A 27,839-nucleotide genomic window follows, 5' to 3' on the forward strand; every position below is an offset into this window, starting at 1 on the left:
TTGTATTTCTCTCTCCCTTTTCCACTGCCCTAGTTCAAGCTTGGAAACGTTTCCCTAGCTCTCTCCCTCCCCCACCAAACCTACAATAGCTATCAGGATTGCCTTATTAAAAGAGAGATGTGATCATTGCCATTTTCCCACCTTCAAGTAGCTGGAAATTCCACGATGACAAGAATCATGCCCAGCTTCACTCATTGCTGTGATAACGCACAGCCCAAGGTTCCTGGTGCATAACTGGCACCCCAAGATTTACTTAACCCATGAAGGTTAAAAGCCTTCAGCGAAGCTCCACTCTATACACAGTAAAAGTAAAGTCAGCCAGACATTTGAGTCCCAAGTTACCCTTCCAATCCTAGCTTTCACAATGTCTCAGGTTTTCCTAGGTGCCTGGTAGTAAATACTCTTCCCCCTTTGGTTCCTGTCGCATTCTCCCTCTTGTTCTACCGATGGTGAACGGATTATTGTACTCGTCAAGTAACAGAACTTGTTCTTCTCCCCACTATTTGTGTCCTCTAGTTTTCTCCACCTGATGGTGATCCCAGCAGATAAGGGTCTTTGTGCCTTGAGTTCCTAGACCGGTGCCTGTCCCACCAGAGGCGCTCAGTAACTGGGATATGAACGCATGAATTAGTGAACGGGTCCCTTGAAGCTGTCATCCTCTCCGTCATGGAGGGGGAAGGGGCGGGGGGTGCGCATAGGGAGGGAGGGGAATGCAGTGAACGGCCTCTCTTTTTGTAGTTTCGCTTCCTCTTATAACTGAATAGAACACATATGTTGAAAAGAGCATAAATCGTAACTGCACAGTTTGTTAATTTTCACATATGAGCGCACCGTGAAACCAGCACCCAGGCCGAGCACCAGAACTTTAACGGCAGTCAGAAGCCTCCCTGCGCCCTCTTCCACTGAGTGCCCTTTCAACCTTCAAAAAGCGGGAGCGCTCAGGTCCTGGGTGCCTGGCCGCGGCGAGCGACGCGTATAGTCCGAAAAGCCCAAGAATCCCCAAGGCACTCACCCACAAACTTGAAGCGACTCATGACTGCGGCCCGGTTCCTCCCCGGCGGAAGCGGAAGTGGCGTCCGTCGTCCCGCCCTTCCGGCCGCCCCGCCCCTTGGCCCGGCCTCCCGCTTCCCGGGAGTCCCCGCGGCCGCTGGAGGAAGCGGGCGGTCATGGCGTTCTGCGCGCCGGGTGCCTACCTGACCCACCAGCAGAAGGTGTTGCGGCTTTATAAGCGGGCGCTGCGCCACCTGGAGTCGTATTGTGTCCACAGGTGGGAGAGGGGGACCTAGGGTGCGGGGAGGGGATCCCGGGGATCCTCAGGCCTCGGGGGACCGAGCGGCTCAAGGACAAGGAGGACAAAGTGGGAAGCCGGCCGTAGGCCCGAGTTCGAATCCAAGCTTGTCGCCCCTAGCTGCGAGACCTTGAAGAGTTGTTTATCTGGCTTAGGCCTCAGTTTTCTGTTCAGGAATACCGATGGAAGTCCAGCGCTTACTAAATAAGAGCTTTCTTCGTGACCTTCTTGTTCTTAATATAAGCAACAGTAATATGTGCGTTGTTTTTTAGTTCTCAGAACAACTCTAGGAGTCAGGGATTATTCAGCCTTATTTTGCAGGTAAGGAAATAGGCAGGGAGAGTAATTTGCCAAGTCCCTCCAGCTGGTGGCTGGGCCAGGATTAAAACTCAGGTGCCTAACCCTAAAGCATCATCAGTCTCTCACCCCTCGAGTCAGCTTTCCTCTTCAGCTTCATCCAGCCCTTTCCAGTATTTTCACATTCACATAATTCTTTACCAGCCATGTAATTCTCTTCTTTCTTCTCTCTCTCTCCATCCGAGAGTAGTCTTAGGACATAGTCTTCAGACATACAGATTTTCATGACCTGGATGCAGTGCATGGTGGGGTGGCAACCCAAGATGTGTAGATGCCAGGCCTCATCGGAATCCTAAAGCCTAGTCCCAGGAGAAGAGCTTCTGGGAAAAAGCTCTAAATGATGGGAAACCAAGTAGGTCTGGAAAAGTTGGGGAGGGTTATCCTTGAAGCCCAGATCGCACATTTGTGATTATTGGAAAGCCATTGACCTGCTTCTCTTTGCTAGACAGAAAGATGGCCAGGCTCAATTGTGGAATTGTTAGTCTCTTCCCTGATGTTCCTCATTAATTCATCTGACAAAATTTGCATTTCAGGTTCTTTGCTGGCTACTGAATAAATAAAAATTAGTAAGTCCTCTTTCTCCGCTGTAGCAGCTCATGGGTTAATGGGGAAGATGGACATGTAAACAGATAACAGAGAATTATCAGTCTTACAAAGATGAAGGATTCAGGTAACACTGAATCGCATCTGGGATTTTTTTTTTTTTAATTCATTTATTTTTGAGAGAGAGAGAGAGAGAGAGAGAGAGTGAATCCCAAGAAGGCTCCCCACTGTTAGCACAGAGCCTGATGCGGGGCTTGAACTTAACCAGCCGCAAAATCATGACCTGAGTCAAAATCAAGAGTTGGATGCATAACCAAGTGAACCACCTAGACTCCCCTGCATCTGGGAATATTAAAGTCCATAGTCATGGAAGAAAGAATGAAAGCATCTCCTATGATAATATTGACTCAGCGTTTTTTAAGACTTACCTCCTCTCTTAGGACTTTTCTTTCTCCTTTTGTCCTCAGTGCTCTTTGTTCTCCATGGTTGCATCCCAGGTCCTTGGTTATTGGTGTATATACTTCAGGTAGCCTCATCTAATCATCTAGGACTTGAGTTACCACCTACCCTCGCTTGTCTCTAGAGCTGTTTTCCAACTGTTTTGTTCTTTGAAACTCAACTTGTCTTAATGCCTTAAAACCAGACTCTTTGCTGCCTCATTCTGATCCTTTTCCCAAATTCCCTGTCTCAGCTAATGGTATTGTTAGTAATGGCATTATTCAGCCACTCAGCGTTAAGTTTTAGAATTGTTCTCAAATACTCTCTACCTACCAATTCTGCCAGTGACACATGTACTTGTGTGCTGTGTATAATTGGATACTGATTTTTGTAAATTCTCTCCACAGTGTAATAATGTTAGTAGCTGACATTATTGAGCAGAGGAGGTACCAGGCACTGTCTGAAGTGTGTTTATATGATTTGGTTTGTCAGATCTTTAGGATAACTTTAAGATCTAGGTACCGTTACTAACACTTGTAGAGGAGGAACCCATGGCCTAAAGACATTACCCCCAGGTTACATGGTGAGTAAGCTAAGATTTAGTCCCAAGCAATTTGATTTTAGCAGACACTCTCATATTCTGTAGCATAAGTGTCTTTCTCCTGTCTCCTACCATCACAGTTGCCTGCTTCATGCTCTTCTCATTTGTGGCTTGGATTATTGAAAGGCTTTAAATGATCTCTGCCTACCATTTCTTCTAGAACCTGACCTTAATTTGCCTATAATCCTGCAGTTAGTGTTGGAGTCAGGATTCAAACTTCTATGTCTCTGATTCAGGCAATATAATTGTGTAACACCTCCCTTCCTACTCATCTTTGTATCTCCAGAATTTAGCACAGTGCCTCGCACAAAGTAGGCGGAAATTCAGTAAGTTGTCATTTAATGCGTGTTGAATGATCCTACAGAGGCTATAGTTTTTCTCTTTTGCAAATTATCTTTTTTTGTTGTTTGAATCTGCATTCTTTTTTTTTTTTTTTTTTTTTTTGGAGGAGAAAGTAGGGAAAGTGGTTAGGTTGTATTTAATACAGTGTTTTTAAATTTTTTTTAATGTTTATTTTTGAGAGAGACAGAGTGTGAGCAGGGGAGGGGCAGAGAGAGAGGGAGACAGAATCTGAAGCAGCTCCAGGCTCTGAGCTGTCAGCACAGAGCCCAATGCGAGGTTCAAACTTACAGTTCGGGAGATCATGACCTGAGCTGTAGTCAGAAGCTTAACCAGCTGAGCCACCCGGATGCCCCTAACACAGTTTTTTGGTTTTTGTTTTTTGTTTTTTTCCCCCCACTGTCGGGGGCAGGGGAACTGCGGAGGAAGCAGTCCTAACGATGTGGCTGTTCCATTGGCAGGGCCTGGGGAAGGTCCAGGTAGTCATGCTACATAACCAGAAGGGCTTAGTGGAAGTACAGCCTCTTGTCAGGCAGTAATCCTGCTCAGTTGAGTAGATAACATTTGTAATCTCCAAAACCATTTTGATTTAAGGGACAAATACCGCTACTTTGCTTGTTTGCTGAGAGCTCGGTTTGAAGAACATAAGAATGAAAAGGATATGGTGAAGGCCACCCAACTGCTGAGGGAGGCAGAGGAAGAATTCTGGCACAATCAGCACCCTCAGCCGTACGTCTTCCCCGAGTCTCCAGGAGGGACCTCCTACGAGAGATATGAGTGCTACAAGGTGGGTGAGCATCGCGGGGGCAGCCGCAGACTCTGTTCCTCCCATCCTGAACCCTTGGCCCCAAAACCACCTGCCCCGTGGGGGGCAGGGAGGCCAACTTCTTTCTGACAATTGTGAATACTTTTCTGCGGTGTCTGTTTCCTCTCTCCCAGGTGACATTTAGGCTTTTCTTTTCGAAATTCAGCTCCAGAGTCTTGCGGTATCTTTTTGACAAAGGAAGGGGCTAAATTACTTGATGTATATCACCCACTTTTGCATCTTAAAGGTAACCGATTTGGGTTGTGCTCACTATTTCTGAGCAATTACAGGTAACAATTCCACGTAGCAGGAAGAGTGCGCGGGTCAGGGAGCAGTGGTGCCGGCTCTCTTTGGACTGGCCTTGAGGTTTCTCGGCCCTGGGCTCTTTGACTCTGAGCTGCCCTCTGCTGCTCGCTGCGTTGTGCCAGAAACGGTCTGGTGTGTGCGGTGCTTCAAAATATCCCGTCAATTTTGCCTTCTGCCTCCTGGGCAGGCCCTGTGGCTGGCACGTCAGTGCCTCCCTTGGGCCAACGCGGTGATTTCATCTCCGGACAGGTTCCTGAGTGGTGCTTAGACGACTGGCATCCGTCCGAGAAGGCGATGTATCCAGACTACTTTGCCAAGAGAGAGCAGTGGAAGAAGCTGCAGAGGGAGAGCTGGGAGCGGGAGGTGAGTCCTCCCCGCCTTTCGCCCCAGAGCTTGGCCCGCATGGGTGGCACGGGAGCGCGCTCGGGTTTTGTTCCCCGTGCGCAGAGGCCCAGGTTCCGGTGATGACAGTCACCGTGGCCCCTTGCCTCCCAGATATACTTCCTAGTATATCTAGATGTTCCTAGATGTGTTAAATGTAGCACTTACAGGCTTCGTGCAAACAGGTGACAATGTGTCGCTGGTCTCTGGGTTTTCTGCTATTTTGCTTCTGCCCTCCTCTTCCTCAGTCCTTTGCCCGACCTGCTTGCCATCCCCGCCTGTCCCTAACTTTCCACCCGCGCCTCAGACACTTTTCACTGCGGAGGTCTGAGTTACGTTCTTAAAAGCTGAACGTTGCCATAGTGGGAAGGGTGTGCTGGAGAGGGTGGGAGGCGAGATGGAGAGGCCGGTTGGGGGTTGCACCAGGGCGGATGCAGCGGATAGGGAAGGGGCCGATTCAGGATGTCATTTGGAGGGACGTGAAGGCTGACTGGATGCAGCCATGAGGGGGTGCATGAGGGACAGGGAGGAATCGAGAATGAGTTCCAGGTTTCAAGCTTTAACACCTGGAGTTTGGTGATGATTTATTGAGCTAGAGAAGATGAGGGAAAAACAGGTGTCAGAGGAACAAGCAACCGCTTGGTTTTCAGTTTGTTAAATTTGAGAATACTGTGAGACCCAAGTGCAGATGTCAGTAGGTGACTTTGGGTGTACGAATTGCGAACTCAAAGGAAAGATTTGAGTTTGAAATAGAAATTTGTGACATATCCGTTGTTTTAAAAGCCACAGAGTGGCACCTGGATGGCTCAGTCGTTTGGGTGGCCGACTTCAGCTCAGGTCATGATCTCACGGTCTGAGTTCGAGCCCCACATCGATCGGGCTCTGTGCTGACAGCTCAGGGCCTGGAGCCTGCTTCGAATTCTGTGTCTCCCTCTCTCTCTCTGCCCCTCCCCAGCTTGTGCCCTCCCTTAAAAATAAATGGATAAACATTAAAAAATAAAAGCCACAGAAATGTGATTCTTAAGAGAGTGGAGAGAGACAAGCAAAGTCACAGGCGCTCCCACCTGTGGAGGTCAGGAAAGGAGATGGCAGAGCCCCCTGCAGGGGAGAAGGGTGACAGCAAGTCCAGGACAAAGTGTTTCAGGAATGGCCGGTCAGCGTTGGTCACCTTCGCCGAAAGTTGCTATAAGTGGAATAGAGTGACGCCTGGAAATAATGACCACAGATTGTGGCCACGGGAAGGGCATTAGTGGCCTTGGCGAGAGCCTTTTTTGGAGGGTTTAATGGCACTGGTGGGAGCAAGTGGAAAAGAGAAGACAGCTGTGGGGTTGGGGGCGAGGGATTCTTGAGGAGTTTCACTGGAACTGGAGACCGAGGCATTATTTTCTTTTAAGATAAATATGGATGCATGTGTACTGATGAGGAGATGGGATGGGAGAGAAACGGACGGGATTGAAGCGAGGTGAAAAGGTCAAGGAGGAAAGCTTTCGAGAATAGGGATGGGATCCCAGGCATACGTGGAGGCCTTTGAAAGGAGAACGGGTTCTGCCTCCACGAGAATTGGACGAAAGATGCGTGGAAGTACATTTGGGCCAGAAGTTTTGGTGACGGGAAAAGGAGAGTCGTATGGGATGGCTTCTCTTTTTTGCGAGGAGGAGAAGGCATGAAGTGGGCGCAGCCTGTTTGGAGAATGTGGGAAGGATGTGGTAGCCGCGGGAGAGGAGCACGCCGGGAATAGGAAGATGGCCAGGTGGTGGTGAAGGCCCAGTTGAAGCTGGGAATAGCTCGTGTGTTATGATAGCAGTTGTGCCAGCATTTTTTTCTTTCTGGCAATACAGGCGGTCTGGTGCAGACTGGAAGTGAGTGGTTACCGTTTGTCCAGTCGAGAGTGTCCCAAGACCAGAGGCTGTTCAAGTGATTGTTCTGGTGGGATCTAAGTGGGTAGAGGAGGCACGGAGACAGGAGGCTGGTGGAGAGAGAAGGGCAAGCTGGGTCAGGAGGTCTGTGAACCGGCCATCTCTTGAGTTTCAAGAGCATCTTCAAAGGGACATTTAAGCACGAGCCGGAGAGGGGCACTGTGTTTGTATAGTGGGATATCTGATTCATGATTCAACAGTCATATGGGTGCTCGTGATAAGGTCCAGGATGTTGACGGCAGGAAGTCCTTGGCCAAGGCGGAGTGTAAAGAAAGTCATTGTGACCAGGGAGGGCAGTGTTTGCTAAGGGATGTCTCCTCTTTGGGAAAGGGGGCAGAGGTGTACTTACTCATGGAGAGCAGTAGGTTCATTCTGCAGTCAGTCACCGGTGACCCCTCCATAGAAACGTTCTCCCTTTACCTCGTCCGCCTGACATGATTAAACAGCACACATGCTGGAGGCGCCGGTCACCCACAATCCAGAACTTTTTCTGAAGGAAGTTCCAGAAAATCATGGCTCTGGCGAGTGGGTCTCTTACATGTCCTCTGTCAGGACAGGGATAGTCTTGGAGGTCTCTGGAACCGGGGGGTGACTGGACAACATCAGGCAGAATGGAGCACGTTTTCACGTGTGATTTCACTTTATATCTTGTTCTGGTTGCTACTTGGGGGGCTTTAAAATGAACATCTCTAACATAGAAGAATTAAGGTTTCCTAATGGTGCTTTTGGAGAGCTCTCAGCTGAGACACAAAAATGTCTTTTTAGGGAGTACAGGTGGGGGGACCATAACAAGGGGTAATTGTCGCAATTTTGCTTAATGAGTAAGGGACAGGGGCAGAGGGTTTCTTGGCTCTGCTGTTTTAAGAATGGGAAAACCTTTAAGGAGAATTGTTTCTCTGAGTTAAACTGTGGGTATAAAAATAAGGCAGGTATATATAAAAAACCCTTTGCAGTAGTGAGAGCCAGAAAGCATGTAAATGTGACACAGATTCAAAGCAGATACTTCACATTGTCCAGTCAGTTTGACTCTACTTGTTCCTCCCTTCCCCCTTCTAGGTCAAGCAGCTGCAGGAGGAAACCCCACTCGGTGGTCCCAACACTGAAGCTTTGCCCCCGGCCCGAAAGGAAGGCGATTTGCCCCCCCTGTGGTGGCATATTGTGACCAGGCCCCGGGAGCGGCCCATGTAGAGAGAGAGAGACAGACGCCTCGCCTGTCACGCTTGCAAGTGAAATAAGTTACAGAACGGGCACACACGTGCCGTAATAAAAATAACTCCATGTGGTGTGACCGATGTGTTCCTCTGCGCGTTAACGTGACACCAAGTGGCTGTGCCGCTGTCGTCTCCTACCACCTGTGCCAGAAGTATGCGGAGTGTGGTCAAGTGTCCTCTGCCCCGGGGAGCCCTGTCGATAGCGCGTATCATCAGGGACAGCTGCACAGAACCAGATACAGGAGTTACTCTGAAGAAGAGTTACAGACTCCAGCTGAAGGCTCAGGGGCTGCAATACGAAGTCTAGGGAAGGGGTGTGAGGATTGAGGACTTGAGATACCATTTTTGGTTTTCTAAAGGTGCCACGAATGAGATTTTAGGTGGTTAAAAGAAAACCTCGAAGCAGCACACACTCAAATAAGTATGATGGAGTTTGCGGGGTTCACGCAGGATTGGAGGTTTGGGGGTTGCAGTGAAAGGGTCCAATCTGAAACTGTGACACCTGTTTTGGAGGCAGTGTTCCAGCCTTGCTTCCTCTCCTGTGGCCTGGATTGTCACAGGGAAGGGGACAGCAGCACTCTTTATATGTTGGAAGAAGCTTCTCTAAAAGCTAGAGCCATTTTTACCATCATCAGCCAACCCACCTGCTTTTAGTTTGTGATAGCTCATTAGAACTGTGTTCAAATAGTTCATCGATTGAGGCAACGCGTGTTCTCGGGGGTTCACGGCCATCACAAAAAGAACGTTCTGTGGGTGTTCTGAGTAAGCCCAACCGGAGTCTCCGGGTGTCTTCTAACAGCTAAGACTTGCAGCTGAGTTTTAATAAGTCTTGAAATACCGTTTTTTGTTTTCTAGTGGTTCTTTATTTATAATGTAGGCTGAAGCAATTGTTACAAGGTAGAAGGGAGACACATTACACGATTGTTATTTATACAAGTTTAGAACAAAAAACTGCACAGGGAGAGGTCAACTCTCAGTACAAACTAGCAACTAAACCACAATAATTTACCTTGAGAAACGATTTCTTTATTTTTAGCTGTGACACTGCTTTTACAATATGCAAAAACACAAACAGAACTACCCAAGGTGTTTTGTCACATTCTTTCTACATTGAATTTGGCAACATTTTATATTAAATTTATTCAGATTATACTAACGTTTAAAAACTAAACACGTGAAAAGCTGTACCAAGGTACAGTCCCATCCATTTATTTCGAAGGTTTAAAATACCACTTTTATCTATTGTAATTACCTTGCAGTGATTTCTGCTTTTGCAAAAACCATCTCAAGCATCATATGCACAATGCATCAGCTACTTTTAGTCATCAAGATTGGTGGGCTAAACCACAGGCACTACTGTTGCTTATATTCTGTAGAAGGAGCTTGTTTTTCAAAGAAAAAAAAGCTTAAATAGTTTCTAATAATCATGCCTTTGCTTTAAAGCCGTAACATAAAATGCCCTTGAGCAATCACAGCAGTGTTAAGTGTTAATATACAGAACAGTGACTATACAGGTACGTTACTCTCACATCCAATGCACTTATGTATTAAAGCATAAGATTATGTAATTGAAGATTAGAGCCAACAGAAACCTGCAGGGTCTGGGGGACCCACCAAGCTCCTATTCGTTCAGAGGAACGGACCCCAATTGCTTAAGGGACCTGCTTGGTTTTTTCAAACCCGGCTGTCTTCTCCAAACAAGATCCCTCTTAAACCTACAAATCTCTGTTGGCTTTAGGGAATGGGCATTAGAACAAATCGAACTTTCACTTAAAGGAAGAAAAGACATAAATCCATTCCAAAAACATTACCTAGAATACAAAAAAAGGGACAGTAAGTATAGTGGCCAGATTCCCAGTGACAATAAATAAATCCTCCTCTCTTCAATGTTCGGTATGATGCCAATTCACTGCCATTTGTTGAAAAGAAGATAAGAAAAACAAGCCCCCAGATTGGTAAACACATTGGCAAGTTGCTAGATTCCAAGCTGGTTACCCTTGTTAAATCCGCTCGAGTTTTTTCAAAATATTTGGGCTTTTCAACGCGCCCAGCCTGCTGGGCACAGTTAAGTAAAAGGCATTTATTTGCTATATCTAAGAATTCCCTGCTCTCATCATTTTAAAATGTTCTTCACATTTTTAAAACTGCCTTACCCTTTTTGGACGTATTTGGATCCCATGAAAGTGGGTACAAGAGACGAGTAACTGAAGTGGGGGGTTCTAGGTCTAACCGGCGGCAGCAGCATGCACGGGATTGGAGGTGGGTGCTGTGCAGTCAAGAGGAATCGTGGGAGAAAGGAAGTCCTTAAACACCCTACAGAAACAGACACTGTAATCCAGTATGGCTTGTTCGGATGCATTTACCATGAAGATACTAGAAATTCAACCTACAAGGCTACTCTTAAATGTTAACAGGATCGGCTATGTTGACAGTGTGCCCCTCCCACGGCCCTCCCCCCAATCCCAACAGAGTCTACCATTTCCAGATTCACTTCGCTCTGAATATTGCTCATCAATTGTTACTCCTGCTTTTCTCAGCCAGAACATACTACATTTAAGTGAAGATTTTACCCCTTTATCCATTTTGTTTGTACATTAAAATAACTTGAATTTGCTTCTAAGCCAGACTACTAACAATGCATCTACAAAAGCTTGCAGGAAAAAGAAAAGAGAGAAAAGAAAAAGCGAAGTATAGTTATCCTTTTTTCTGAAATTAACTACTTCGTGGTTCCCCTGCCCCGACCACCCCCCCCCATTATGCATTTAAAATTTTACAAAGACTTGTAAAAAAGTTAAATGGAATTTGGCACCTTCAGAAAAATCAAAAGGGAAACTAAGATTAAAATGTGCAGAAAGAAAACTGTCAATATTTACAAATTAAAAGATCAAAGTTATGTCAGTTACGTATGTTGCTTTTAATTCTTAGCTAAAGGTGTCGAGTACTTTCAAAAGAGCTGTATTCTGAGTTGCCTACAAAATCTTTTGTTTGATTACAGATTGGAATGGATCGAGACAAATTAGGTTTTATGAATTAAACAGTTCCTTCCCCACTGGCAGCATTTCTTGGGAGCCTAAGCGAGCCTACGAGAAGCGAGGGGCTGAGCGGTCGTTTGTGGTGGTCTTCTTCAGTTTCACGCCCCTTCGGATGGCGTTCAGCATGTCTTCCCCTTGCGGAGTATCTCTCGGGCTCGGGTCTGCAGCGTCACTCTCTGGAATCTGGCCTGGGGAAGCAGTGGCACTTGAGGGATCCCTTTCCTGGTCTTCGGCCTCGCTTTCTGGAATCGCCTGTCTGTGCTCCTCGGGGATACTGGGCTTCGGGCCTGGAAGAGGAGGGTTGACGGAGGCTTGGCCACTCCACATTGAGGAGGGCATGCTGGTGACACCCTGGGGGCCCTCACCCACAGAGGGCGACTCGGGGCTGTGCTCACCCCTCTCCTCTGGCCCATCCGGAGGTGCCGGCAGCACCCCGGGGAGGTCTGGGACGGTTGGGGTCTTGACAGGGATCACGGGTGTCTTGATGGGGATGGGACCGGCTCCGATGGTCCCCCGGCGGACAGAAGGCTTGGTGGAGGGGGTCCGTCGGATGGTTGCAACCCCTGGGGTGACCATAGCAGGTCCGAGGGTGGTGGGGAGGCCAGCAGTTGAGGCCGGGCGCTTGGCTTGGAACATCCGTCGGTAAGACTGGCTGATGTCACTGTTTCTCGGAATGGTGGATGATTTGTCAAACTCCTGCTGGTCTGCCTCCTGGTCACCGCTTACAGAGAAATAATCATAATCTGAAACTGATGATAAGATTTGATTAGGAATCTCCAAGGCAGCAGCTTTGTTTTTTGATTCTTTTGTGCTAGAGGACAAAAGGCACGAGAGGCCAGGTGCTTTACCCACAGCCTCATCCCAAGCACCTCCCCCAATCTCCACACCGTCCTTAGAGGCCCCCAACGTCTGAGAACTCCCCCCCCAACCCCGCCACCAGGCAGGGATCTTCGTCCTGCTCCCGATGTAATCCTGGGCCCTAGAACGGGGCTGGACGTCACAGCACACACGCGATCCTGTTGAGCGGTGAAGCATGCCCGAAGGCCGGGCTACATCAGGGCTACCCACCCAGTTGCTCTGGGAGGAATAAAGGAGGTGAGCGGGAAGAGGAAAGAAACTCCATAGACCCTCCAGCCCGGAATTTGACAAGAGAAACAACCCTTAGACGATCGCAGGCCTTACTCTCTCATAAGGGACTCGCCAGGCGAAGGCTGGAAAAAGAACGGAGCTACTGGCAACGAGCCCCTAAAAACAGGTACAAAGACAGGCGCGAGGTGTGTGTATGTGCTCTCAACACTGGGGTCACACGGGAGGCAGAAGCACACAGAGTGAACGTCTTTGAGCGGGTTTCTGAACAGCAGCCCCCCCGGCATCTGGGGCCAGGCGAAAGGTTTGTTGCGGGGACAGGGGGCCGTGCTGTGCATTACACGACGTTTAGCGGCATCCCTGACCATCTACTAGATGTCAGCAGCACCCCCTCCATGGGTGACAACCAAAAATGTCTCTGGACATTGCCCGATGTCCCCTGGACAGCAAAACGGCCTTTCGCTGAGACCCACTTAGTCCTAGAAGTTCTGGCCAGTGGACCGCAAATACGTTTGCTCAACTCCCCCAGCTGCGCCCTAGCCCCGGCCACCATCTTGCTGGCCTGCGTGTGCTGTGGTGAGGGGGGCGGGGTTAGTAGAAGAGTTGGCTGGAATAGGTGAAGAACTCGGGCCTTCAGAACTGAGGTTCAAGCCCAGGGCTGCTCATTAATTGTTTGGGCGAGGTACTGAGCCTCGCTGTCCGATGCGTAAAACGAGGGCGAGAATCCGTACCACCATAAGCTTAAATGGGAAAAGAGAGCGCTTAGCACCAAGTGCTGCAACACAAATGACCTGATTGTCATTCGCGGCATCTGAGTTCACCCTGGGAGCTATCCTGCACCCGGATGGTGAGACACGGGAGAAGCTGCAAAAGTCCGGTCACCGGACGTGGCAGCTACCCGCTCACTACAGGCCAGCTCTCCCGAGCATGCCCAGAGGATGACAGTGGCTCTGAAGCGGGTCTGCTGGCCAGGGCTGACGCTGTGCTCCTTCTTCTGCCTCGTCCCGGCAGGGAGGGCACCCCTTCTCCTCACCTGCCAATGCTCAGGAAGCCCCGGACCGCCTCGTACCTTGGGAGGGGATGGTGTCCTCAGAGCAGCATGGGGTGGTCGTCTGCGTGCTGTAGCCGCTGGAGCACTGGAGCGAGTCCCGGCTGCTCCTCTGCGTGTCCAGCTGGAGGCCCCGCGACAGGGCCAGCGCCAGTTCCTCGCAAGCCTCCATCTCCTCACCAGGCTGCACGCGGGAGGAACGAGAGAGACACAGACAAGCCACAGGGGCCGTGAATCCCCTGTCCGGTGTCCCCAGAGCCTTTCCGCATACTCCTGCAAGTGGGAGCCTCCGTAGTGCTCCTATTCTGCTCCCGCGAACATCACCCATCTACGGGTCCTACCCGGGCTCTAGAAAGTTCTACCAGTCTGATGTCAATACAAGGCTTTTCCCCGGGGGTGCAGGAAGTTCGGGGTTGGGGCGGGGGGAACAGGGCTCAGGTCCTGCCAGCTGCAAGGCTGACTCGGCCCCCTGCTGCTGGCCAGGTCTAGAGGGCAGAGAATAAAAGCGTCACCCTGGTGGCAGCTGACACGGTCATGCTCCGTGGTCTCTGAGCTTCCTCGGCAGCTGCAGGCGCACCACCCACAGCAGTGGATCCTCCTCCATTGGGGTCCGGCTCCCGCTTCTCCTTGCGGCGCTGTAGGGTGTTCACCAGGGGCTGATCATAAGGTCCTGGCTTGGCCCAGTCCTAAGTAGAACAAGTGTGGTCAAGCACCAGGGCCTCGGCCTCCACGTGGAGGGCCGCAGAACCCTCCGGACAGCTGCCCGCAGACGGCAGCTGGCCCCGGTAGGGGCAGCTCAGGCTAGGACAGGCCAGCAGGCCCTTCTATGTCCTCAGCCGGCTCGAAAAGAAGGCAGTGGAAAATCCTTTGGGGGCCCCCCGGGTGCCTCCCCTTTCCTCATATCTGCCCAAAGATGAAAAGCCCTCAACAACCAGGCAGGTGGGTACCTGTGGGAGACTCAGCCACCTAACGGCTGACCAACTGTCTAAGGTGTCCGAAGGCACCAGCCAGTGGAGACCCAATCCCCAGGGACAGCGCCCCCCACTTCTGATGTCTGAAGGAACCCTCTCTCCCCCAGCAGCCCAAATGTCTTCACTTGAGTGAAGTGGCCACCAGGAGGCACTAAAGGAATTCAGCCTCGCTCGGAGGCTGAACCTCCACTTCCTGGATACTGGACCCCCCACCAAGGGCCCGCAGGATGTGCCCTCTGAGGCCCTCACATAGGAAAGGCAGGCCTCTGGGGTCAGCAGGAAGACCCTGAGGAGCCTGAGGGGACCACACTACCTGTGAGGGGTTAAGCCAAGACCTGCTCTAGATGCCACAGCCTAGGCTAACCTGCGATTCAAATTCGGGGCACCTCCTTGTAGGATATCCTCCCGGCCATCAATTGGACTCGCTAGGAAATAATTTTAAAACTTTGCTTTTATATTAAAGCAAACATGTTTTAATATAAAACAAATGAGACTAAAAATAAAGTCTGCATTCACACTGAAGATAAAACATGATGATAAGCCAAAAACATAGTTTGGATTATGGTTCCGTTACCATGGCCCAATAAGGGACTCCAGGGACAAGTCTGAGGCACATGGTGGAGAAGGGCAGTCCCTCCCAGCCCCTGGTAACAGTGACACCCTGCGGTGGCCCCAACAGTGTAGAACTGCCTGCCGGCCCTGCAAGGCCATGTCTGGCATCACCGTCTAACCACCTCTAACCGGGCCGAATGAATGTTTCTGAAAGGGAGCCTCGCCCAGCTCCGCTCCACGTGGACATTTCTATCTCAGATCTGCCTGCTGCTTTTTGGTTCTTCCCAGCGGGAATTTTCTTAGGGAGAGGTGTTATATGGGGAGGAAGGCAGAGTGTGGAAGGAAGGGGCAAGGGGGGGGGGTCAGGATGAGGACCGTGGGACAGAAGAGGGGGGAGCACAGAGCCATGAAGGGGGAGGAGGGAAAGAGAGGAGGGAGGAGAGACACAAACCTTCCAGCTAGGGATCTGAGATGACGGGAACATGCCGGGCCCAATGGTGTAATAATGAGCGTAGTCTGGAAGGTGGACAGAGGTGACCCGAGGGAGCAGGCGGGAGGCAGGCAGGCAATGAGGGGAAAGGCTTGCCCCCACGGGCCCCACATGGGACTCACTTGGCAAACTACAGTGAGAAAACCCGTTAGACAACTGGAAACAAAACAAACAAAAAAGGGGGGGGGAGGAAAATAAAATTAATATAACAGGATGAGTGTGGAGGTACAAGATGGCATTGACATTCAAGGGAGGAGGGAGACCTGAGTATTTATAAATAAAACAAGCCGCTCCTGGATGATCCGTGGTGCCAGAGGAAGGGCCACGGGGCAAAGAACACATACTGGACGGCAAGAAGTGTTCAGTCAAGCAAATAATTTATCTACATTTTAGAGTAGTGTGGAAATTGATCGGTGTCCTTAACTTTTTGGCGTTCTCAATGGTTTTGGATGATTTATAACCAATGGAGCTTAATTTCACGGTGATAATGATTTGTTCATCTCATTATGCAAATTTAAAACATTCCCAAGCAACAACTGAAAACTGTTCATTCTGGGTTTCTGAAATCATCACACTGTTCAGGAGCAGAATCCAAATCGGGGTGAAGGGGGAGGAGGGGTTGGCGAACTAAAAGGCAGAAAAGCGCACAGCCTCTGATGCAGTGAGATGTCCTCCTCCGATGGTACCGCAACAAGGAGGCCACGGTGGGTGGGGTACTTGGGAGGGGGAGGGGGGACAGATGAGCGCACGACACTTCTGAGAAGGAGCCTTCCACCTCCGAGCTCCCCATACCCCTTCCTCTCCCTCAGGACACTGCAAGGTCATTGCCCAGGAGCCAGGCACCCTTTCAAGAAAAAGCCCTCAGCCTTGTCCCTCTCTCTGGCCCCAAAAGGGACTGCTCCTGGGATGCATTTTGTAGATTTTGAGTTTCAAGGTCCTGGTGGTGACAGTGACGGTAGGTGGGGGGCAGGGGAGGAGGGGTTGGCCACGGTGGCCGGGGCCCAGCCGGTCACCTTCTCTGTGGACGCCCAGGCGCCCATGGTGGAGCCTGAGCTGACTGAGGTGGGCGAGCTGCACTCGCTCACGGACTGGCAGGTTTCGGAGGCTTCAGAGGAGGCCGAGCTGGACGAGTTCTGCAGCAGGGAGGGACCACATGCCACCAAAAGTAACAGGAAATCAAAACAAGAAGATGGGGTGGGGAAGTGCACGCACAGAGAGAGAGACAGACATATACACAGAAGAGGGAAGGATGAGAGAAGCAGAGGGTTAGGGTTATTTTTTCCCCTTTGCCAAAGCTGCACCCACACAGAGGCTTTCAAGCCCTCGAAAAGCAGCATGAGACACCTGCCAGATGGTCAGCCCCCCAGGACCCTGATGTGTGTGTGTGTGTCTAGTGTGTGCCTGGCACTGGTCAGTGAGACTCCCCGTGTTCCTTTGGGCATTTCTTCTCATGCCACAAGTCGAGGTCCCAGGGGAGGCCTGCCTTTGCTATCTCTCAGGTGCACAGGCATACTTAGTGCCTGAGGACTGACCCCCTCCACCACCACCACCCAGCTTGGGCTTCTGCTCCATACCCCTCCAGTCCCCAGCCTCTCCCTGTGTCACATGCAGCCTTTGCACCCATGCAGGGTGGTTTCCAGCCATGAAGCTGCATCTTCACAGGGCAGGTTTTTAGGTTTCTCTGCCTGGGAAATGATTTTGAGGTTTGGCCAGTGAGGCCTTGAGATCAGTGCAATGTTTCCAGGGGCCATCTAGGGAGGGACGGAGCATCTGGAGAGATCTGGGGCATTACAGAAAGGAGGTCTGACTTGGGACAACATGTCCTTGTGCCGATCTTTATTTCACCTCCAGTCTTGCCAGTCGCCTGGTGTCAGCCGGGGTACGTGCCCCCAGCTCAGTCTCCTGACATTCGGCTCGGGCAGGGACCATGCCCGTGGGCTCACCATTATGTCTCAACTTTCTAGTCCTGTACTGGCACGTGACAGGTGCTCAAAACTACCGAATGGATGAGTGATGAAGACCATCTCTTCCAATATAAACTTCCAATATAAGCACCAAGATAGTGCTTCGGGCACACCCAGATATTTAAGTTCTGTTCGCTGCTAACGCCAATCTCCGGCTCATCCTTTTGTTTAAATAAGCCCAACCCTACCGGGGTCTACTCTTACTTCCTCAAAGTGTTCCTGAATTCACTGCCAAGGAGGCCAGGTTCACGTTTCTGTCATGTTCGTGTCCACCTCCTTCACAGCCAAAGAAAGAAAGGTTCCGGCAAAGGGACAGAGCTATAGCTCTCCATCCTGCAAGCAGCAAGGCTCCGAGAAGACACTCCACTGCATGGGGCCCCACAGAACCAAAGCAAGGACACGCTACCCACTGGACGCCCTGATGGCTCCTCAAGCTCAGAGTCTGGTTGGTGGTTCCGGAGCCAAAGTTTGAGGGTTTGTATTTAAGTTACGATTCTGTCACTTCTCAGTTGAGGAACCACAACCTTAATCTAAAACTCCAATTTCTTTCATTTTGGGCAGAGGGATCACTAATATCTAACAGAGGAAGAGAAAATGAAATTTTCTATGTGTCCATCTATGTATGTAGCACTTAAAAAAGTGTACAGAGAGGCCAGTTATCACTATAATTTACTAGGGCTGTTCATTTTGGTCCCTCTAATTCAAGTATGTTCAACTTGAAAAAAAGAACCAATAAACCATTCCAAGACTGCAGGTTCCTATGTCTTTTGGCTTCTGTTCATTTTTCCTAAAGAACCTCTTGCCTCCACGGAATGAACAGCTCTAGGACGAGACCCTCACAACAGACATAGTCCCACTCCTGGGCACAAGTGGATTAAGGTTAAATTTGAAAAGGGCACAGTGGAGGAAAATGGGAGAATTCTTAACACATTTCATCACTTGGCACTGGTTGAGACCCACGTGACCGAGGAGAGAAAGGAAGGGCTCCTTCCCCTTAGAGATGTGTGTGCCCTTCCTCATCCTAAATAAAGGTAACATTTTGGGAGACTGGATCCTCTGGCCTATGTGATTTGTACAATTTCCTTAACTTCTCCTCTACCTTACAATTATAAGCAGCTGTAACGCCTTTTTTTTTTTTTTTTGTAAAAATAGAATTCTGTTTTAAATTTTGCAGCATCCCTGAGCCTATTAAAACTACCCTAGAGTACCCTAGAGTTGCCAGCCAAGCAACTTGGGCACCAGCTTTCAGATTTAAGTAAATCCCACATGCCGACTTCTGCTTCCCTCGACATTACCGGAGGCAGAAACGCTCACTTCAGCCTGATCCACACACAGTCTTTGTCAGGGAGGCTGGAGCACGTGGCCTCTCTTTTTTTTAGAAAGGAGTGTCAGCACACAATACTATGTTAATTTGTCAGTTGATTCAAAACACACACAGAATTAGGCTGCACATTAGAATAGCCTTGGAAGAATCGCAAATTCCTGTTTTCCTTTCAACCATTCACACTCTGCTTTCAAGACACACAGGTATGGTTTAGCTCTGCCGCATGGCGGGGGACGGGCAGGTGACACCTTTCGGACCCAGCCAAAGCACCCCAGCTAGGACAAGCACATTAGAACTCAAAGTCGTGGCCCTTGGCCCGGAATGTCTCTGTTTGAAATGAAGTCTCTCTCCCACAAAGACAGAGAGAGGCCACAGTCTCCTGGGACAGCTGGAAAATGCCAGAGGGACCACTGAGCTGAGAACCTCCGGGTTCACCAACGTCAGACACATCAGGCAAGGAACCGTCTGGCTTAAATTCCCAAAATACTTCAGCTGCTTGCTCTACACGAAGTGTTCCCCCAAACACTCTCCCAGGGACACCTCACGGCTGAGACAGAACAGAAAGGACTCTGGACTGCTCGCCAGAAACCCTTGTTCCAGGTCCCCAACCTGCAGGTCAGATAATTGTGCAGCTTGGGTAAGTCACATCTCTGAGCGTCTGTTTCCACAGCAAAACAGGGATAACAATGCCGCACAGATAGCAGACGGAGCATGTCCTGCGGTGGTGCCGGGGACACTGTAGTCAGTGACTGTGAAGCAAACTGGATACCTGGATACAAGAAAAGCACGCGACCTTCTAAGTCCAGAGGATCTCGGGCCAAAGCTGGGTCAGCCTCAGAACACACAGCGGGCACTGAGCCACATGCTCCCAGCAGATGGCACTGTGGGGCACCCCGGATGGCGTCTGCTGTTGTGCTGCGTATTACTAAGTAGGAAGCCAGACCCCTGGCGCTCCGAGAAAGAGGACGGAGAGGGTAGCACGGGAAGGGCGTCACAATGCCCTGTCCAGCCCCTGCCTCCTGCTCCAGCTGGAACCACGGGCTGGGCCGGGTCTGGCGCCACTTGACCCAACTGGGGCTGGAAGATTCCCCGCCGGCCCCTCTCCCAGGAGCAGAATGCCAACGGAATTATCTGCAAGGGCTCTAAGGATTCATTCTCATCCTCACACCAATTGCTAAAAGGAACCGGAGAGGGCCAAGGAAGGTTTCCAAGGCACCGTTCAAGGACAGAATCTCCGCCGTTCAGAGAGAAAAGCGGACGTGCCGGCGGCGAAGGTGCCACCATCGCACGCACGTCCGTTAATTAAGCATCATGCGAAGCCGGGCACTTACAGGGACGCCGGAGGGTGGCCAAACTCCCTTGAGTCCGTCTACTTACCTGAGAGGACTCCCCAAACCAATGTGGCGACTTGACCATCACCACCATGGAGACAGGCTTCAAACCCAACTTACGGTTCTCACCCTTTGGGGAAAGGACACATCTAAAGATGAGAAATTAATCCAGAGGTTTCTCGCGTCGAGAGGACAGGGGTCTGCCTGAACCGACATCTTTCTTGGCATCCGGCCAGTGACGGTGGTCCAGGCACCACAGCCACTTCTGGAGCCGAGGGCACCCTTACCTGGTTGGGGGCCTCTGGCGGCATGGGGGACGGTGACTTGGACTGGAAGGCGTCCTGCGAGATGAATCCTGAGTCGTGGGAGGACACGCTGGACAGGCGGACGGGCGCCTGCTGGGCCAGGTTGGAGCCGCGGTAGCGGTAGTGTGAGCTGGGGGAGTGAGTGTGAGAGCCGCTGGAGCGCGAGTCACTGCTGTTGACGCTGTTCAGGCTGCTGTGGGGGCGGAGGGAACGCGGGCGTGCGAGGTTAAGGGGCAGGGACAGGGGAAGGGGGGAGACAGAAGACAACGGAACAGGGGAGGGGGGAGAACATAATATAGTCAGCTGGGTACCACGGAGAGCTGGGCAAACGGTGAAACGTGTTTCCAAAACACCAAGTCATCGAGCTAGTAAACAAAAGGTTTTTATCGTGTGAGCAAGCGGGGAGAAAAGTGGGAGCTGTCAAAAAGCAGGTCCGCCAAGACTCACTTTTCTGATGGTACGATGAGGTGTCCCTGGCACCAGGTGCCAGGATTCTGAAGAGTCAAGTGCTACCCAATTAATTCAGCTAGGTCATCTACCACCAAAGCTAGAGACCTAACATCTGTGGCAGGAAAAGAGACGGGGCCGATCTTATCTGCTCATCTGCTTGCAGAATCTCATGAGCACGGCGCGAAACCCACTAAGGCTTCAGCATCATCTGGTTAGTGTATTCAAGGCTCTCCCTCAGATGCACCATCTGGGTCCAGGAAACCAAGGTCCACCCAGACAACCGTCACTTTGGGAGTGCAGGTGCCACGGCGCCCCTCAAGGAGACTTCATCCTCGACGAGCCCGGTTCAAGACCGTCATAAAGAACACGGGCAAATCAACTCTGTGTGTTCATGTCAGCGTGTTTTACCTCTTCTTACCAGAGTCGATGCTTGAATGAATGGCTTTTCCCTGATCACAGACATTTCTCTGTGAGAGTATCTGCGGGCCTGGTGTTACAGCACACGTGGCAAGAGGCAGGCGGCTTTCAACAACTACAGGCAGCCGAGGCTGAGCTGTTTGTTTCCGAGGTGAACAGTAAACAGGGTGTTGAGAAGCGTCACACACCCTCTGGGTGTTCTGTCTGCGCTGCGTCTCCAGTTCTAACAAGTATGCGCTCTAGTAACTCAGAGTGCAAAAACCAGAAAACCGAACACAGCCCCACGGTCCAAACAAGCAGAACGGACAACGGGAAGCCCTGGAAGGGCCGAAATAAACAACCCAGCCTGGGATTACCAAGTGCGTGGTTTCTGCTCCCGGCGAGAGAGTCTTGTCAGATTTCACAGACCCTGACAGCTAATGAGGCAGTCAGGACCGTGACTGCTCTACGCTAGAATTACTTGACAACGAATGTTCCGACAGATAGAGGGGAGTGTGCCAGAGGAAATCACTGCCGCTGGGGATAATTACCATAATTTTTGCTTCCCCCAACCCCACCCCCCCCACCCCACCAATCAGCCAGAAGAGGGCATTTGGGGACTGGCAGTAAAGCCCACAGCAGCTGCACTCCAGCAAGCTCAAGGCCGATGTTGTCAGTGCTGCATGATTTTTGACTGAAGCTAAAACTAGAAGAAAGAAGAGAGAACTCGTGCAGCTTTGTTTTGTATTAGTGAGATAGTTCTCTTTGTTAGCAAAATGAAAACCCAACAGATTTGTCAAACACACACACACACACACACACACACAGCCCATAAGTGATGACAAGGAACCAACCAACATTTTCATGATGTAGCATCTTAAGTCTGAAATTACTGCTCTGTGTTTACTACCCAAGGTCAAATATGAAACCACACACACACACACACACACACACACACACACACACGTGTGTGTGTGTGTGTTTGGGGACATAACCAGACACAGACCAGGCAGATCCACCCTGCTCTTTCCTCTCACTGCTAAATTCGCAAGAAGTGGAAATCTACTTGGCTTTGAAAAGTCAAAGAGAAAGGTCAGTAGGTTGCGTACATCAAGAAGGGTTAGTGATGCGTGATGAAGTTGCCATCCTTCAAAAAGAGAATACGCTTTGCAGTCAGCAGGCCAAGAATGGTCTTCTAACAGAAAACCGCTAGAGAACAACTTTGCAGATGGCAGACATTTCCGGAGGATTCTCGCTGCAGGTGAGTAGGGGCAGAGCCCAGCTTTACTTACCTGCAGACACTAGACTTGCGGGACATGGTGGTGCTGGGAGAAGAGGGTGGCGTCTGGTACGACCAACTATAATCAGAACCTTTCAAGTCCAGAATCACCTAAGGGGACAGAGCCAAGTGGGTAGGTGAGGTGCTGAGAAGGGAAACATCATCCATCAAATCTTTAACCTGTATCATCAAAATGCTGTCATCATCAAGGGGTGGGGTTAACGTACAAAATGTTGTCAACATCCTTTCTTCGGTTAAAGAACAACAGTACCAATCCATCAATGTCATAATCCTTTTTTCTGAGACAAGCAAAAATATAAAAAATTGGAAGGGGGGAGGGGAGCATGAAATGTCAGTCTAGAGGGAGAGGGAGAGATTTACAGCTACAGATTAACGATTTACAGGAGTCAGGTATACTCAAGGCCAGAATTTGTAGGATTCTTGTCTTACGGCACCACAAATTCAATGATGGTGTTAGGATTTGTCGGTCTTGCACGTTAGCCGCCTGATCTTCAGTGGGTCACTTCTGGCCCTGAGATTTCAAAACCTGACAGAATCAAGAGCAAGCCAATTTGCTCGCAGTTACTTCTACATCTGGCTCCCCTGCTTGACAAATAGCTATTTGAATGTGAGGTCTACCTTTCATTCACGTAGTAGATTCTCAATAAATGTCTATTCACGGAGCAAACGCGTGCCTGCTGTGATTTGACAAAAGCAATTTCATAGAATGGAAAACGTAAACTCTTGTATTTGTCCTCTGAGTTGGTTCTCCAGGGAGGCAATGAGAATTTTCTACAAAGGGCAAAAGCCAGCATGTGATTCATCAGCTGTCCCCCCAAATACGGTCCTTCCCACTTGATATGTTAATGTCATATGAACCAAATGAATAAGCACGAAAGATGTCATCTTTTCTGTAAAAGAGACCCTGTTTTAATCCATCAGAATGGGAGAAATTCAGTGAGAATGGTTCACAAGGATGACCAAAACACATCACTATCATGTTCCTGTGAGAGTTTATTTCTAGAGGACAGGTGAACACAGTGGTTAAGGCCATGCATGGGCTCTCGACTGCTGGGTTCAGATCCCACTTCTACCACTAATTAGCTAGATGAACCTGGTTAAAGGACTTTATCTCTCAGTGCCTCAGTGTCCTGCTCTGTAAAATGGGAATAATACTGAAGATTAGCTGAGGAAGTCTACGTAAAGCGCTTCGAACATACATGGCACACAGCAAGTGCTCTATAATGGCTAGCAACGATGGTTACTGTATTTCACAATATAGCGAAACACAGATAGGACTTTAAATGCGATGCCTCCGGGAACTCTCGAGACCTTGAACCTTTATGTCTTTGGTTTGCCCTCCCGAGTGCTTAGCCCACAGCTCCTACCTGTTCACTTGAGGAGGGCAATTTGTGAGGGTCCATGGTCAGGCTTTTCAGATCTTCTGAGATGGTCTGAAGGTGAGTTATTTCCCCTAGCATGGAGATTTCTTCTTCCTGAAGGAAAGTAATCCACAACGTGTCATCATGAGTGATTCATTCATGGTCTTGGCTCAACTGTTTTTATTAGGGTTACTGTCTAACCCTTTCAACTTTCCAGAAAAGTTACCTCGAGACTGGTACATCTTGGCTAAAGCCCTTTCTTTTGGGAAACGAAAAGGGAAAAAGGAATCTGCCATAATTATGGAGTGACCTGTCCCGCCCAGACAGTGGTGAGCAAGTCAAAGAAAACACGTGGCCTTCCTCATGGTGTCTGGGGGGGGGGGGGGGCTGCCACATCTTCCCGGATGGTCCGCCTGTATCTTCTCATGGAGTCCTGCAGCATAGCCCCCTCCATGGGCCGAGGCCCTCTGAGCTCACTCAGCTTCGACGGTTGACACGATTTGGAACAATTTTGGTCCAGATCTGATAACAGCTCTTGGTGACAGCACATGTGTGTGCAATAAAGTTAACTATCCCCTCCCCCTTCTTTCTTATTTTTTCCCCACCTACTTAATAGAAAGTCACAGCAAGTGAGATAGGGGCAGGAGACTGTGGAAGAAAGTCATTCACTTCACCCAAGTACCAAGCTGGGACTGCAGGCCTCGGCAAGAATGAGCCATGGAAAAGCTCTGTGCTCAGAGGAACGACTCCTACTTGGGCATTTTGCTAGGGCTGAGGGAAGTGAGCTGGGGTCGTTGTATCAGCTTCAAGAATGCCTACAGCAAAAGTCCTCAATTATGGCAATGCAAATGATTTACTTAAAAAAATAAGTCTTGGGGAGCCTGGGTGGTTCAGTCGGTTAAGCGTCCAACTTCGGCTCAGGTCATGATCTCGTGGTCCGTGAGTTCGAGCCCCGCATCGGGCTCTGTGCTGACAGCTCAGAGCCTGGAGCCTGTTTCGGATTCTGTGTCTCCCTCTCTCTCTGACCCTCTCCCGTTCATGCTCTGTCTCTGTCTCATAAATAAATAAATGTTAAAAAAAAAAAATAAGTCTTGCAGGGGGCACCTGGGTGGCTCAGTAGGTTAAGTGTCTGGCTTTGGCTCAGGTCATGATCTCACGGTTTGTGGGTTTAAGCCCCACATAGGGCTCTGCGCTGGTGGTTTGGAGTCTACTTGGGATTCTCTCACTCCTTCTCTCTGCCCCTTCCTCTCAGTCTCTGTGTCTCTCTCAAAATAAATAAATAAACTTAAAAAAAAAATCTAGGATGTCTGGGTGGCTCAGGTGGTTAAGCGTCTGACTCTTTGATTTCGGCCCAGGTCATGATTCCGGGATCATGATCATGGGATCGAACCCTGCATTGGGCTCTGTGGTGTGGGCATGGAGCCTGCTTGAGATTCTCTCTTCTTCCCTTCCCCACCCCTCGCCAACTCATGTGCTCTCTCTCAAAAAAAAACAAAAACAAAAACAAAAACAAAATAAGATTCTCTATCTGCCCCTTTCCCTGCTCATGTGTTTGCTCTTTCTCTCAAAAATAAATAAATAAATAAATAAATAAATAAATAAATAAATAAATAAATAAATAAATAAGAATTGATTTGAGGCTCCTCCCATATTAACCTCATGGTCACTCACTGGTGTTGAACCTAGCCACTGGGTCTCAAAATCACCTGAAAGGCTTGTTTAAAACACAGATGACTGGAGATCACTGAAGTGTCCAACTCTTGATTTCAGCTCATGTCACGGTCTCAAGGTTCAGGAGTTCAAGCCCCACATCGGGTTCTGCACTGGGCGTGGGGCCTGTTTGGGATTCTCTCTCTCCCTCTCTCTGCCCCTCCCCTGCTTGCTTTCTCATTCTCTCTCAAAATAAATAAATAAACTAAAAATAATTTAAAAAAACCACACAGATGCCTGGGTCCCCACCCCTAGAGGCTTGGATTTGGTAGGATTTGGATTCAGTAAGGTCTGGGTTGGGCTCGAGAAGCCGCATTTGTAACCAATTCCCAGGTGACACTGCTGGCCAGGCGATCGCACTTTAAGAACCACTCTGCAAGGCCTTCTAGACTTGGGGGGAGAAAGAGTAAGTCAACAACTCGGGCTAAGAACTGTGCACCAGCAGTGGCCATGTGGCCATCGGCAACTCATGGAGAATCACTGCTCTACAGAAGTGATTCCACCATCGTGATCCCTGATACACAGCAGATTCCTGACGACTCAGTGATGGTTGGATAAATAAAGGAAAGTCTCCTCCACACCAGCAGTGTAAGCCTTCCAGAGCCTTCCACTGACTTACAATCACGGGCCGCAGCATAGAGATGAAGGTACAGAATCGGCCGCGTTCTTCAATCAGTGCTTTCCGGACTGCCTGCTTTTCGGTCTCTTCCAACAAGAGATACTTGTCGTTGACATCTTGGAGAGCGCTGTCCAACTGAGGCTGGATGTCACCTCTCCCTGTAAACAAAACAAAGCCCCAAGCGTGGCTTGCTGAAACACCAGCTTCTGGAACAAATGCCCTTCCTCCCTCGAGTCCTTGCGGGAGTGGAAACCACAAGTTGCCAGGACTTAAAACAATTACTCAGTTATACTCAGGACTGAAGGTAGCTGTTTGTCCAGTACCAGCCATTTCCAGTTTCCAGTGCCCAAAGGGCACGTTTATCCTCGTGACAAGGAAGATTTCCTGGGGTGACTCCTCCTGACTTGCCTTCTTGCCTTACGTAACCCCCTATGGAGACTTCTGCCAACAAAACCCCAGGATGTGGCAGCCAGACAGTATTCTTTCTTTGTAGAACATTCTGAAGAGGCCAAGGGATGAACAAGGTGAGGGCCTGTGGAGGTTTCCCGAAATGGGCAAAAAGTGGCTTTGTTGGGTCAACCTCAATCAAAGGGCCTCTGTTTGGACAGAAGTTTCTGTCTCTGAAGACAAAGATGGAAAGTATCAACTGTCCTGGCCATGGCGTGGGGGTAGGGGGGGCGCCTGAGACTCCCTGGCAGTCAGCTTAACTCCCTGGTGGAGTCCTGAATGTTCTTATAAAACAAGCCCAGTAACAAACTGACCTACAGTCAGGTCTCTGCTGGTGCAAGTCTAAAGGGAGGGTCAGTGCTGAGCCTGACCCACGTGTGGTAATCGTCTGGCCACATCCAGACCCCAGTTACGATGACACAACCCTTTCTAGGGTTTAAGACAGAGCGTTAACCTTTCAAACTAAACCTTTATAAAATAGTTAGCAAACCATGTCCATAAATAAAGTTTAATTAGAACGCAGAGATGCCCACTTGTTTATATACTGTCTCTACTTGTTCTTGCCATAACTGAAGAATGGAATTGTTATACCACATACTGTATGGCCCCTGGGCCAAGAATATTTACAACTGGATTCTTTAGAGAAAAGGTTCGCTGTGCTAGAAGAGAAACACTGGCACCACGACAGAAGGAGAGGCTACTGCAAATCTGATTTGTAGATGGGGATAAGGGGGTGACCAGCCGAGAGCCCAGCTCACGGGCTTCCATACTGGTCTCCCTATGCAGGGGCTTCACCTATCACCTGAACCAGGGAATGTTTTCTAAACTCCTTCAGAGCAGGGACTTGGAACTCTCCCACCCAGCCCAGCCCCTGGTACAATGTCATGTGTGTATACAGCAAGTACTCAATAAATGTCTGATCATTTTCAACACAGAATGCTAGACATGGAAGGGGCCTTTGGGGCTATCCAACCTGTTTCCACTTCGGCAGAGGCTGAGAGAGACTTGCCCAGCGCTGTTCAGGGAAAGGTGGGAATCCAGGGCAGAGCCCACACAGCCTGACCCCTCTAGGGCTGGACTCGTTCTCCTCTGTCCCACTGCCTCGAGCCACATGAAGGAATCAGCAAGGGGCCTGAGCAGTCACCGTTTAGCCCTCTCTAAAATGATGTGTCCCGCTCTTGATCTCGGCTTGGGTCATGATCTCACGGTCCGTGAATTTAAGCCCCAAGTGGGGCTCTGAGCTGACAGTGCAGAACCTGCTTAGAATT

The 27,839-nt window shown here is 49.8% G+C and overlaps 3 protein-coding genes across 13 annotated transcripts in view; 1 reads left to right on the top strand and 2 right to left on the bottom strand.

Annotated features, from left to right (window-relative positions):
* Positions 1-1,088, bottom strand: part of TATDN1 (TatD DNase domain containing 1) — a 56,053-nt gene extending 54,965 nt beyond the window's left edge. For both annotated transcript variants that reach the window (XM_019459890.2, XM_019459895.2), the window contains exon 1: positions 1,013-1,088. In XM_019459890.2, the coding sequence (XP_019315435.2) occupies positions 1,013-1,034 (22 nt within the window). In that variant the 5' untranslated portion in view covers positions 1,035-1,088. The remainder of the gene's footprint in view (positions 1-1,012) is intronic.
* Positions 1,089-1,117: 29 nt separating this feature from the next.
* Positions 1,118-8,262, top strand: NDUFB9 (NADH:ubiquinone oxidoreductase subunit B9). The gene is made up of 4 exons (XM_019459898.2): positions 1,118-1,267; positions 4,161-4,353; positions 4,927-5,040; positions 8,031-8,262. Exons 1-4 carry the CDS (start codon positions 1,167-1,169, stop codon positions 8,160-8,162), a joined length of 540 nt encoding a protein of 179 aa, XP_019315443.1. The 5' UTR covers positions 1,118-1,166; the 3' UTR covers positions 8,163-8,262.
* A 763-nt stretch (positions 8,263-9,025) lies between these two features.
* Positions 9,026-27,839, bottom strand: part of MTSS1 (MTSS I-BAR domain containing 1) — a 165,669-nt gene continuing 146,855 nt past the window's right edge. For 3 of the 10 annotated variants that reach the window (XM_019459878.2, XM_019459879.2, XM_053896476.1), the window contains 9 exons: positions 26,125-26,282; positions 23,802-23,909; positions 22,427-22,524; positions 20,271-20,481; positions 16,378-16,497; positions 15,326-15,520; positions 13,864-14,037; positions 13,373-13,535; positions 9,026-11,966 (listed from right to left, as the gene is read on the bottom strand). In XM_019459878.2, the coding sequence (XP_019315423.2) occupies positions 11,266-11,966; positions 13,373-13,535; positions 13,864-14,037; positions 15,326-15,520; positions 16,378-16,497; positions 20,271-20,481; positions 22,427-22,524; positions 23,802-23,909; positions 26,125-26,282 (1,928 nt within the window). In that variant the 3' untranslated portion in view covers positions 9,026-11,265. The remainder of the gene's footprint in view (positions 11,967-13,372; positions 13,536-13,863; positions 14,038-15,325; positions 15,521-16,377; positions 16,498-20,270; positions 20,482-22,426; positions 22,525-23,801; positions 23,910-26,124; positions 26,283-27,839) is intronic. The other 7 variants (XM_019459883.2, XM_019459884.2, XM_019459881.2 and 4 more) reach the window with 4 other exon arrangements.

The sequence above is a fragment of the Panthera pardus genome, unplaced genomic scaffold, assembly GCF_024362965.1.
Source record: "Panthera pardus isolate Hobbes unplaced genomic scaffold, ASM2436296v1 HiC_scaffold_7, whole genome shotgun sequence".
NCBI lineage: Eukaryota > Metazoa > Chordata > Mammalia > Carnivora > Felidae > Panthera > Panthera pardus.